The sequence below is a fragment of the Caretta caretta genome, chromosome 8 (genome assembly GCF_965140235.1).
Source record: "Caretta caretta isolate rCarCar2 chromosome 8, rCarCar1.hap1, whole genome shotgun sequence".
NCBI classification, from domain to species: Eukaryota; Metazoa; Chordata; order Testudines; family Cheloniidae; genus Caretta; species Caretta caretta.
Genome location: NC_134213.1, coordinates 36,413,989 through 36,427,374, shown reverse-complemented (window position 1 = coordinate 36,427,374; position 13,386 = coordinate 36,413,989). Strand labels below are relative to the sequence as shown.

General features: G+C 44.5%; 1 protein-coding gene across 5 annotated transcripts in view; it reads left to right on the top strand.

Moving 5' to 3' along the window:
* The window catches only part of NRG2 (neuregulin 2), a 313,668-nt gene that overhangs the window by 225,866 nt on the left and 74,416 nt on the right, over positions 1 to 13,386 (top strand). For all 5 annotated transcript variants that reach the window (XM_075131394.1, XM_048861434.2, XM_075131393.1 and 2 more), the window contains one exon: positions 9,575 to 9,695. In XM_075131394.1, the coding sequence (XP_074987495.1) occupies positions 9,575 to 9,695 (121 nt within the window). The remainder of the gene's footprint in view (positions 1 to 9,574; positions 9,696 to 13,386) is intronic.

The following is a 13,386-nucleotide window of genomic DNA, read 5'->3' as shown; positions in this document are numbered from 1 at the left end:
GTTTTGATTCCGGAGGAGAAAAGCCCTCTTATACCACCTAAAGAGAACGACACCATTTAGGAAGACCCTTAGGTTGTTTGTAGCTTATGATAGCAGAACTAATGGAAGCCCTCTCTTGACTGAAAAACTGTCGAGAGAGGGCTGTATTAGAACTGTTGTGAGCAGTATTAGAGCTGACTATGAGGTCAGTCAACTGAAACTTCCTTTGAACATCTTGGCTCATTTTCCTTCAACAGCATGCTGCAGTAGGGCTCTGTTGATGGAAACACATAGGGCAGCTACTTGGTTACCAGTTCATGCATTTACTAGGCATTACTCACTGGAGGCTTCCTTAAGAGTTAATGCTCTAGTTGGAAGAGCCAGTCCTTCAATCTTTGTTCAGGGAAACTCTATTTCCCTCCTCCAAAGAGTCGAACAGCTTGCCAATCACCATGAGTGGTATCCACACAGACAGGAACTTGTAGAAGAAAGAGTGGTTACTTGACTTTCCATAACTGTGATCCTTGGGCATTTGGATCCCATGACCCCTGCTTCATGCCCACAGCTCCGAGTCCTATCACTGAGGCTTTGCGTGGTGAAGGATGTGGCTGGCGGTTGGGGTTGCCCCACTCACTATGCTTTCAGGAGCGGAAGCTCGAGAGCACGCAGAGCGCATGTGTGACCCCTAGGGGACATTGCCAGAGAAAAAGCTTCCAAATTCCTGTGCAGAGGGTGTGAGGTATTTGAACATCTCAGATAATCAGTTACTGTAGGTTAAGTAAACATTCTTTTTCCTGCACAATTGGTAGCTACTTTTCCAAGCATATAGTTTGTGTAAGGAGAAGCTGGTAGTACCATGCGTAAGTCAATATGAGAGCAAGCAAACAACTGATTTTTCAATTCGGGGGCCAAACCAAAAATTATGAAAAAAGAATTGATCTGTATCTAACCAAAACTGAATGTTTGTTTTTTCCCCCAGAGGAAATGAAAAATTGAAAAAAGAAAAAAAAAGGGTTAAATTGAAATATTTTGAATGTTGATTCAAATTGATATTTCATTCTCAAATGTTTCAAAATGACATTTTTGAAATTGTTCGTTTTAATATTTTCAAAATGGGATGTTTTGACATTTTTCTTGTAGCCAAAACTATTTGCCGAGTTTGATCCAAATTTGCAAATAGTTTCAGTGCCCCCAAAAGTGCATTTTTTTTGGCTAATTTACTATTAGCCCCCTCCTGCCCAAAAAAAATTACCCCTTTCTACTCAGTATTCTTTCTTTAGAGCAGAGACAATTTTTGATTATTCTCTTACACTACATTCAGGAGTAGCAGATTTGGATTCCTAGATAATTCAATAAATAGAGCTCTATTCATAGATGTCCAAAATACCACAATTTGAGCTGGGCAGGAAAGGTTTCCCAGCCCACAAATACTTTTGAGAGTTCAAAATTTTTTACCGTCCCCAATTGGGATGAAAACTTGAAATCTCAAAAAATTTCGTGAACCAAAAACCAGGTCAATTTTGCATTTCCATTTCAAGGTTTTTTCTTTGTAACAGTTGTCATTCTAATTATTTTCTGACCAGCTCCAGCCATAATGTTCTGTTTGCTACATAATGTTAGTTTTTTTAAATTAAACCCTGAATATCTATATTTGATGTTGTTCGTATTGATGGGGCTAATAATAGCACTGGTAAAAGCTGGTCTCTAGCTCTTTCCAAATCTCATCTGAAAATACATCCTTCCTCCCCACTGCCACCTCGTCATTTCCCTCTCCTTTCATTGCTGGCTCTGTATCTAAATAGAGGTTTCTTGGGGCAGATGGGGAGGGTGCTGCCTGCGTTGCTTTGAATCAGATCTATTACTGCTGTCAGTCGGCTCTAAGTAGTGGTTTGTGTCCATTTTTGCCTGCATTCGTTCAGATCTCCCCTGCCTGCTGGTGTAGGCGTTCACTTGTATTGATTCTTCATGCTTTCGTTTTACCACTTTTTTCTGTAATTGACATCATGACTCTATGGAGCATTTTGGGACGCAGTTCATATGTGAATGGTGCTGCTATATAAACCTTCTCCTATCCCGCTATTTTAACTGAAGCATCCTACCACCTGAATTGCAGCCACTACTGCCATAAATTGTTCCCTCCATTATTCAGACTTCCAGTTATCTGAATGTTTTTGATGTCTCACAAAGCGTTTTGGATAAAGAGGTTTGTACCGTGTACCAAATGAGGGCTCTCTCCTGCGAAGTGAATCAGTGGGAGTTAGGGGTGCTCCGCACCTGGGGGATCGGGCCTGAAAGTTGTATTGTGCTGTATGGCCCATCAGAGTGGAATGGAATGTTCTGAAATTTCCTTTCTGGATCATCTGGTGTAATTTAGAGACTAACCAATTTATTTGAGCAGTATGCATCTGATGAAGTGAGCTGTAGCTCACGAAAGCTTATGTTCAAATAAATTGGTTAGTCTCTAAGGTGCCACAAGTACTCCTTTTCTTTTTGCGAATACAGACTAACATGGCTGTTACTCTGAAACCTGGTGTAATTGTGAGGTGTTCAGAACAGAGTGAGGAAAATAATGTAATTGGGGAAATATTTATGGCTACAAATAATCTAATTTCTGTGTTTGGGACATGTTTCTGCGCTCACTGAAATTAGTGGCAAAACTCCCTTTGAGTTCAATAACCACTCATCAAATGGCCCAAGACAACAGGAGATATAAATACACGTGTCTAATCTAATGTATTTGCTTGTAAATCTGTGAATTATCCTGCCAGGTCAGAGTGTGACAGAAATGTGATTCTCATTTAAGCAGGAGATATCATAGAATCATAGAATATCAGGCTCGGAAGGGACCTGCTGCAACCCCCTGCTCAAAGCAGGACCTAATCCCCAACTAAATCATCCCAGCTAGGGCTTTGTCAAACCTGACCTTAAAAACCTCTAAGGAAGGAGATTCCACCACCTCCCTAGATAACCCATTCCAGTATTTCACCACCCTCCTAGTGAAAAAGTTTTTCCTAATATCCAACCTAAACCTCCCCCACTGCAACTTGAGACCATTACTCCTTGTCCTATCATCTGGTACCACTGAGAACAATCTAAATCCATTCTCTTTGGAATCCCCTTTCAGATAGTTGAAAGCGGCTATCAAATCCCCCCTCATTCTTCTCTTCTGCAGACTAAATAATCCCAGTTCCCTCAGCCTCTCCTCATAACTCATGTGCTCCAGCCCCCTAATCATTTTTGTTGCCCTCTTCTGGACTCTTTCCAATTTTTCCACATCCTTCTTGTAGTGTGGGGCCCAAAATTGGACATACTACTCCAGATGAGGCCTCAGCAATGCTGAATAGAGGGGAATGTTCATGGCCCTCGATCTGCTGGCAATGCTCCTACTTATACAGTCCAAAATGCTGTTAGCTTTCTTGGCAACAAGGGCACACTGTTGACTCATATCCAGCTTCTCATCCACCCTAACCCCTAGGTCCTTTTTGCAGAACTGGTGCCTAGCCACTCGGTCCCTAGTCTGTAGCAGTGCATGGGATTCTTCCTTTCTAAGTGCAGGACTCTGCATTTGTCCTTGTTGAAGCTCATCAGATTTCTTTTGGCCCAATCCTCTAATGTGTCGAGGTCCCTCTGTATCCTATCCCTACCCTCCAGCGTATCTACCACGCCTCCCAGTTTAGTGTCATCTGCAAACTTGCTGAGGGTGTAATCCACGCCATTCTCCAGATCATTAATAAAGATATTGAACAAAACCAGCCCGAGGACTGACCCTTGGGTCACTCTGCTTGATATCAGCTGCCAACTAGACATGGAGCCGTTGATCACTACCCATTGAACCCGACGATCTAGCCAGCTTTCTATCCACCGTATAGTCCATTCATTGAGCCCATACTTCTTTAACTTGCTGGCAAGAATACTGTGGGAGACCGTGTCAAAAGCTTTGCTAAAGTCAAGATATATCATGTCCACTGCTTTTCGTTCATCCACAGAGTCCGTGATCTCGTTATAGAAGGCAATCAGGTTCTCACTGGTTCTCTAGCTCCCAGGCTAATACAGCCTGTGCTGTCTCATGTCACCACACAGGGCTTCCGTAAATCCTGGCCTGGAGGAAGCAGTGGAGGAAGCAGTCAGTTATCTTGTCTTAGAAGGCAATTAGGTTAATCAGGCATGACTTGCCCTTGGTGAATCCATGCTGACTGTTCCTGATGTCTTTCTGCTCCTCAAAGTGCTTCAAAATTGATTCCTTGAGGACCAGCTCCATGATTTTTCCAGGGACTGAGGTAAGGCTGACTGGCCTGTAGTTCCCAGGATTCTCCTTCTTCCCTTTTTTAAAGATGGGCACTACATTAGCCTTTTTCCAGTCATCCGGGTCCTCCCCCGATCGCCATGAGTTTTCAAAGATAATGGCCAATGGCTCGGCAATCACATCCGCCAACTCCTTTAGCACTCTCGGATGCAGCGCATCCGGCCCCATGGACTTGTGCTTGTCCAGCTTTTCTAAACAGTCCTGAACAACTTCTTTCTCCACAGAGGGCTGGTCACCTCCTCCCCATGCTGTGCTGCCCAGTGCAGTAGTCTGGGAGCTGACCTTGTTCGTGAAGACAGAGGCAAAAAAAGCATTGAGTACATCTAGCTTTTTCCACATCCTCTGTCACTAGGTTGCCTCCCTCATTCAGTAAGGGGCCCACACTTTCCCTGACCACCTTCTTGTTGCTAACATACCTGTAGAAACCGTTCTTGTTACTCTTAACATCCCTTGCTAGCTGCAACTCCAAGTGTGATTTGGCCTTCCTGATTTCACTCCTGCATGCCTGAGCAATATTTTTATATTCCTCCCTGGTCATTTGTCCAAGCTTCCACTTCTTGTAAGCTTCTTTTTTGTGTTTAAGATCATCAAGGATTTCACGTTAAGCCAAGCTGGTCGCCTGCCATATTTACTATTCTTTCTACACATCAGGATGGTTTGTTCCTGTAACCTCAATAAGGATTCTTTAAAATATCCTACCAACCTAAATTCCCCCTGCATTTTCAGTTGGCAAAGTTATTCTTCACACTGACCACTCAGTTAATTGTTCTGTACTGTGCTGCATGCTGCTGAATAGATGCTACATTTTATGCCAGAAGTGGCTGCATTTCAGAGGTAGATGAATTGGTGCCAGTGAATAGCACTGTGTGTATATCAGTTTTATTGTAAAGCATTTTGGGATCTTTATCATAATGCAAACATAAAACATGATTTTTAAAAAATTAACAAGGCAGCGTTAGAAAAACTACCTAATCATGCATTTTTCAGACAGGAATAGCTCTACTAAAAGATCTGCTTCTTAGGTGCACAATTTGCAGCTTTTAACCGACTATGAAAGATCTGTTTTATTTCTGTTTCATTTTGTTTAAAGAACAGTGTATATTTAAAATCAGATTAAAATCACATGGAATCTATGTTAGAGTCCATGTTGTGCCCTATTCTAAGGGTACTATCTGAATTTTCCATATCTTTTGACCCTTCCTTAATGCTATATATATAAACTCTCTTTTTATATTGAGTGATATATATGCTTTCTTCTGTAGGTGGCTATGGATTCTGTGCTCCATTATTATTTCCCTCTCTCCATTCCTTATCCTCTTTGTTTACTATGAAACGCTTACTCCAGAGCATATACTTTCTCTGTATGATTTATGATGTCTGACTTTGCCAAAATAGTGCCATGGAGCTGCTTGCTAATAATTGACAATGACTTGGTTGTGCAGACTGATGGCCTTGTTCTGCTTTTGCACTGTAGGTTTGTACCAAGATTTTTGGAGAGGGCTGCTCAGACCTGACTCAGCTGCTATAGTTTTAGTTTTAAAGGAGATGTTTGAGTTCTACCATTTATGACTCGTTAGGTGGCACTCTTTCTTCTGCGTCAGAACTGAACCAATGTCCCTTCTTTGGGCTAGGGAGTGCTGTGCTGCTGCATTAGCTATTTCCTAGATTTGACACAAAATGTACAGAGTGGTGACTTTAAAAATTCTAAAGTAATTTGGACACACAATTCTCATTAATTTTAATGGGAGTGGGGCATCAAATTCCCCAAAGCAGCTTGGAAAATCTGTCATAGTCACTAAAGATCCCATGGCATTTTTTCAAGAGTAGGGGCAACCCCAGAGTTGTAGCCAAATGACATTCTGCCTCCCTTAGAACAATTCCTTATTTTAATTTATATAGAGAGCTCGTTGCTCTCTATTCTAAACTGCTTGTTTCTACTATATGATGTTAAAGAGCTGCTGTGTTGCACCCTAGAGTCAACTGCATTTCTCTGATTGGTGAAGTGATTCCTCTTTGTAATAACACACAAACAAACAAAAACCCCGAACAAAAAAACCCACCAAACCCACAAAACCACCTTTGGGATGAATGGAGCTGTCTGCTAGAAAACATACAGGTTATTGTTAAGAAAAAGTTGAAGAAAGCCAACTAGAAAAGCAGCCCTTATGAGATGTGCCGTGTAGAAATAGCATTGCTGAGAGCATAGCCCAGGCAGTGCCGAGCCACTGCTCAGCACAGCGGACAATGAAATGATTCGTGTTGCCTAACTGAGTAGCAAACACTGGGTGTCAAAATGCACCACTTCGTTATATATAATTGAGAAAGTAAAATGTGAGGGTAACAGTCTGTGTCACTGGTGGCTGAGGCGGTATATGATCTGATCAGCTTAATGAGCACAGAGAGAGAGAGAGACTCCAATACAAAGCCGGATCCACCAGCAGGGGTCCTTGTAGAAGTAAGAGTTGCAGATCAAATCATTTAAATTGTTCTTGTGCTAGGCTTACATTTGTGAAAACATCCCACTTATTTGGATGGCAGGATTTTGGGAGTCCACTCGTACTTGTAGTTGTTGTGTTGCTCACCTCATATTCCCTGAGGGTGAAGTCGGGAAGTAGCAATATGAGGTCTTTTGCCACCGGGTTGTTGTCAGATCTTCGGCTCCATGCACGTGTTCTTTCTGCATGTGCACTGGCTCTCGCCAGATAGCTCATACAGCAGGCGCCGATCAACTGACCAATAAGATCACAAGACTTGGTTTAGTAATAAACCGGCCAGGTTTATTCCTAATGCCCTGGCTCAGTGGTTACAGGTACACTAACACATGTATGCCAGTGACAATGGACAGCTCAGTCAGTGGCGGGATTTTCTACTGTCCCCTAGCCCAGACAAAAGGTTAAGTGAGGTAGCCCACCATTTATAGACTGAGACAAACAATCTGGGATTAACCAATTTACGTATCACTTCATGTGTTTCATGACATGTTTGTTACCTTCCCTTGTCCTTTCCTCCTCATGTTTCAGACAACATTCCTGTTCACCACCTGTCCTATTCAGACAAAATATCACTATTAATCTCTTTTGTAAAACCATTTTATTGTCTACTAGGTTGGGGTGTTCTTGTCCTCGTCTGCTGGAATGTGTTTACATATTCAGTGTGTGGTGTAGCAATGATAGCAATACCGTTGCTGAGTTTGTGTACTGGATGCTGACTTGCAGGCAAGCAGCTGCTTTTGACAGGGCCTGACTGTTGCTCATAGCATAACTTTTTTGCTGACTTTGGTTCAGGCCTCAGGCCCATGCTTCAAGCTCTCTCTTTCTACTACACGGGTCACTGACTTCAATCCAGTCCATGGGATTAGTTACCACCTGATGGCTGCTTGGTGACCTGTTGAAAAAGAGCTGGTGGTTCCAGTTCAACCCTTCTGGAAAGTGCTGTAAAATGTAACAGACAACAATAACCATTCAGTGAGTTTTTTTCACTATCTCTAGAAATCAACAGAGAATTTGATTCCTTCTGTAGAATTCTTTAAGACAGTTAAAAGGCAACAAGAAATACAGTATTCTCTACTACATTCTGTAAGGTTTTACAGTAATTTCTGTGAGGAAATTCTGGGGAGGGATAGCTCAGTGGTTTGAGCATTGGCCTGTTAAACCCAGGGTTGTGAGTTCAATCCTTGAGGGGGCCATGTAGGAATCTGGGGCAAAAATTGGGGATTGGTTCTGCTTTGAGCAGGGGGTTGGACTAGGTGACCTCCTGAGGTCCCTTCCAACCCTGATATTCTATGAATCTCACTAAGTTGATGTAGAACAAAGTTGGTTTCAACTTGTTTTAATTTTAGAGGACTTTTCCATATGGGAATTCCCAGCTGGGAGAAGTATCCCCAACACAGAAAGCATCAACACAACCTTTTTTGGTAGTCTCATTAGAGAAGCCAAAGCTGAATGACCATGAATACTGATTACAGTTCCATCCATAGAGGCTGCCTCTCTAGGGCAGAGTTCTGGTAGATTTGTGGGCTTGTACTGCCACAGGTTGTGCTGTCCCTTTTCTGGGAACAAATGGTGGATGTCAGTCTCTAGGCCGGGGTGGGCAACTTTTTGGCTTGAGGTCCACATCTGGATATGGCAATTGTATGGTGGGCCATGAATGCTCATAAAATTGGGGGTTGGGGTGTGGGAAGGGGTGAGGGCTCCGGCTGGGGGTGCAGGCTCTGGGGTGGGGCCAGAAATGAGGAGTTCAGGGTGAGAGAGGTGGCTCTGGGCTGGGGCAGGGAGTTGGGGCGCTGGAGGGGGCCAGGGGTGCAGGCTCCGGGCGGCACTTACCTCAAGCAGCTCCCGGAAGCAGTGGCATGTCCTCCCTCTGGCTCCTATGTGGAGGTGCGGCCAGGCGGCTCTACACATTTCTCCATCAATAGGCGCTGCCCCGCTGCTCCCATTGGTCATGGTTGCCGGCCAATAGGAGCAGCGGTGGTGGTGCTTGGGGCGGTGGCAGCGTGCGGAGCCCCCTGGCTGCCCCTACGCATAGGACCCGGATGGGGGACATGCTGCTGCTTCCGGAAGCTGTGCGGAGCCACAGCACATGTGGAGCGGGGCAAGCCCTGGGCTCTGGTCCCTGGCAGGAGCTCAAGGGCCAGATTAAAATGTCTGAAGGGCCGAATGTGGCCCCCGGGCCATAGTTTGCCCATCCCTGCTCTAGGCCATGGAGAACTACTTTGTTATGGAATCACAGAGAGCCACCAAATAATGACTGTGTCATCCCATACACTGCAGTGTCATTGGATACTGATCCAGTGCACATACAGCAACTCAGGGCATGAGCATCATATCACAGCTACTTTGTGACTCTCTGCAACTCAATGCAACACATTCTCTCTCTGTCTCTCGTCTGTGACCTTCTCTCAGGCTGATGAGGGTGAAAGATTGGGCGTGACGGTGGGTGTGCATTTCTTCATCTCATTTGCCCTCCTGGGTTGATGAGAGAGAGTGAGGAAACAATTTTTTTTTCTTACACCTTGTCTCTGGTTCCTGGCTGCTGGAAGGAGATTTGCACAGAACTCTTACCTCACCCCCTCACACTTTGTATGCAAGAGGTAATGCTGTGACTGGAGCATGAAGAGTGTCACTCAAACCCCACCAACTCCATGAGAGCTGCGTGTAGGTCTAAAGCCACAGCTTGAGGATCGTTGCTCCTGGGGCTTCTGCTCAGGCAACCAGATCAACTGAAACCCACTTAAGGGAGCAGACTTGCAAAGCAAAGGAAGTAACAGTGTATCCTCTTGTATCTTTCTTGCAGTAACAACCACGCTCTCCTCCTGGTCAGGACACGCCAGAAAATGCAACGAAACAGCCAAGTCCTATTGCGTCAACGGCGGGGTGTGCTACTACATTGAGGGGATCAATCAGCTGTCTTGCAAGTGAGTGAGGGTCGTGCTTGTTTCGACACACAAGTAGCCTGGAATGGAATCGGGGATGGTTGTGCGATTGCAGAAGGAGTGATGTCTCTTGGAAGGTTCCCTGGTGATTGTGCTGGCTAAGCTGCACAGGTTTAGCAAAAGGGTGCTTTTTACCAAATTCCCAGCCATGAAAAACGTGTCACAGAGCATAAAATAAGCCCTCCCATGTGAAATCTAGCTATTGGATGGAAGAGAGAGGGGCAGGGCTGGGGGCACCCCAGCCAGGGGCTCCTACCATTCCGCTGGCTCCAGCTGCTAGTCCCCAGGCTGGGAAGGAGCCAGGACTTGCTCTTCCCCTGCAGAGCTTCCTGCATCAGGGAGAGGTACCCAGTGGTGGGTCTGATCTCACTTCCCAAAAGCAGCTGTGCAGGGGAAGAGCAAGTCCCATCCCTCCCCAGATCAGCGGGGACTAGCAGCTAGGAGCCCCCTGATGGGGCACTCCCAGCAGCCGGAGAGAGATTAGACCCACCTCTGGGAACCTCTTGCGGCCGCAAGAAGTTCATAAATCCCATGATCCCCATCCCTTTTGGGTTGGGACCCCCAGGGTTACAACACTGAAATTTCAGATGTAAATCTTTAAAAACGTGAAATTGATTAATTTTCAAATGCTATGGCCGTCAAATTGACCAGAATGAGCAGTGAATTTGGTAGGGCCCTACTTATCCCCAAGTACCATACGTCAAGTCTATTGAAACTTCCTTTAAGGATATGTTTATGCTGGAAGTTTGAAAAGATGTTTTCTCTTTTCCCCCTTCCCTCACAGCTGCAGGGACTGGTGGGATCTGCATTTCCCTGTGCAACTCTCCCCAACCTAAGTCAAGGTTCAGCGTCAGAGTCACCGTCCTCCCCATTAAGAATGGATGGGACCTTCCTTGAAGCATGCAAATCTCACTCTCACCTCTCAACCAGAGGGGACCCTGATGAGTGACTCAAAGCCCTCTCCCCACCCCCTCTCCGTTAGGGGCCTTCTTGTTCCTCCCACAGCCCGGTAGGCTAAAGAATGAGGCTTGTGAGTGAGTCTCCCATGTGACATTTAGAACTCTAGCATCACACCAAAATTGGTTTATAAAAGGGGCTTCTTGGGCGTCAGTGAAAGGGAATCAAGTGTTGTGTTTACTGTGTTCCTTTTTATATTAGGCCCTACAAAAAGCTCAGGGAGCCATAGTAAGACATTAATAAACATGGAATTTCCTTGAGAATGTAGAGGTAAAGTGCATGTGTTAGGGGATTGGTAATCTGCCATGAGAGCCTTTCACCTCTAGATCACTGTTTCAAATCTAGACAAGGCCAGCAGTAACCCAAAGCTAATACCATCTTGTGGCTTCACATTGGCAGCCTATGTGAAACATGGGTTGAGGGGCTCAGTCTAATGGCCAGCATCAGAAGTCTGCACCGCAGAAACAACCAAGACAGTTTGCAGTCTAAGCAGACAGTCATAGAACAGAAGAGGCCTTGGAGATTAAACTGCGCTTACCCTGTGACATGGTCTCAAAGTTAAGGACCTCCCGCAAGGCAGGGAGTGGGAGGTTTGCTCTTCTATTGCTCTTCTATCAACTCTGTGGACGAATTCTGTAGAAGACTAAGTCTCCATGGCTTTCTATCCAGCCCCTGCTACACTGTAACATGCAGTAAACATGGCAATTGCTCAGATCTGTTTCAGTCAGGGATAGGACAACAAGTCTGGCTTCAAGTAAGTACTTGAACTGACTAAACTACAAACTATTTTGGAAGGTCAACAAAGTTTGGTTAAGTTTTGTGTGTGTTTATTTCTACCATATTTTGCATGCTTTGGCACTCCTTTGTTTGGCAGGAATCACAAGCAAAGAGCTGATATTCAGCCAAAGAGCCTTGTTTTCCCCATATTTATGACCCTGTGATGAAAAGCTTGGATGGATACTTGATCCAGTGAGCTCAAATCTTTCCATGTGAGCAAAGCATCAGTAGCCCTTCTATATCATGGGCTAGATTTTCAGAGGTGCCGAGTGCCTTCAGCTCCCAGTGACTTAGCTGGAATTGTGTGTGCTCAGCACCTCATAATATCGGGCCCTTTTAGCCTTAGCATTCCCTGGAGGAAATGCAGGAGAAGCTGTAAAATGCCTTACAAGATTATTGTGCAGCACAAACCTTATTCTGGATCAAGTTGGAAATGCAGTGTAAAAATAGTCTCTGTCTTGTCACAGAATATAGAGATTGGCCTCAGCTACAAGTCTGGATCCAAATACCCATCAAACGTTGAGAAAGTTCAGCTCCATGGCTAGATCCAAGGGTTGTGGCTTGGGACTACATCTGAACAATGAGCTGAGCTAAAATCTTAGATCTGAATGCCCCCTGCTTTGGGGAAGCTTGAATCCAGATCTGAGTTTGGCAAATTGGGCCTATTTCTATTTTTATACCTCGTGAAATACATATTGAAACTTACTAGACAATTCTTTGCAACCGAAGCTCGCTTAACTTTACAGGCCAGATCCTTAGCTGGTGTAAATTGGCATAGCTTGTTTCAGTGATGCTATACCCATTTTCCTCAGCTGTGAATCTGGCTCAAAATCAGTATGCAGCTGTTATGACTGAACACCTTTTATTTTTTATGAAGTACATCCATGACATGCCCATCAGAGATGATCTTCAGGCTCCTGGCATGTTGCCAGTTTGGACTTTAATGGTGCCATTTTGAGCACCCTGAAAATCCCCTTTGAAGAAGGGGAACAAGATTTCTCCCCCCCCCCCCTCACATCACTGGTGCAGGAGCAGTGCAGAGGAAAGCTTTACTAGTCTGAAAGCACTTGGACTGGTTTTGCCAAAGCGGTCCTAGCCTAGTCATGAAAGAGTTCACCTTACAATTAGGACATTGTGATTGATGTCTCATGAGGTTTTTTTCCTAACTTGAATTCCATCATGATTTTAGCAGCCAAAGCCTCATGAACCACTAGAAATAGACATAAATACTAGAGAGATTATACCATTTTAAAGCTGCAGTTTTTGTTTTCAGATGGCATGATGCATTGGTTTTCATCTCTAATGAGTCTCAACTTATTGGCTGCTAAAAGTGTGCTGGGATTGAAGGGTGTGGAGGGGTGGGGAGGGGAAGCAAAGCACTGATCAGAATTAAGTGATTTCTAAGTCCAAAATATCACTGTTCACCTGCCAGAGCTTGGAAAGAAAGCCCTGTACCACTAGAACCCCAAGTTTCCTACACTGTAACACCTTCATTTCTGGTCCTGATGTCCTCAGATACTGGACATTAAATCTGCTACTGGTCCCTTGGTCTAGCAGGAATTTTTAAACACTGCTCAGGGACTGAATATGGCAACTTTAGGGTTTCAGGCCAGTGTCATTTACAGTCCCTGGGGAATTGGAGGCAACCACTAGCTCTCTAGTAACTAGTGACATTTGGATTTGTAAATATGCATTGAATTTCAGATAGTTTAACTCAGATCATTTTATTTTTTCTTGTAAAATGAGGCATTCTTAGTGTAGGTGGTTGGTGATAGGCAAACTGACTTCCACTACAGAATAGCAAAAGATTAGATTACGGAGCAGATACTTTCAGAATGTGCTTGTATGCTGACTACCAAGACCGTTTGATTAGCTGCAGAAATGTGAAAAGCTGGTTCCAGGTGAGGGAGAAAATAACAAGTTCAGAGAAGAACTCAGA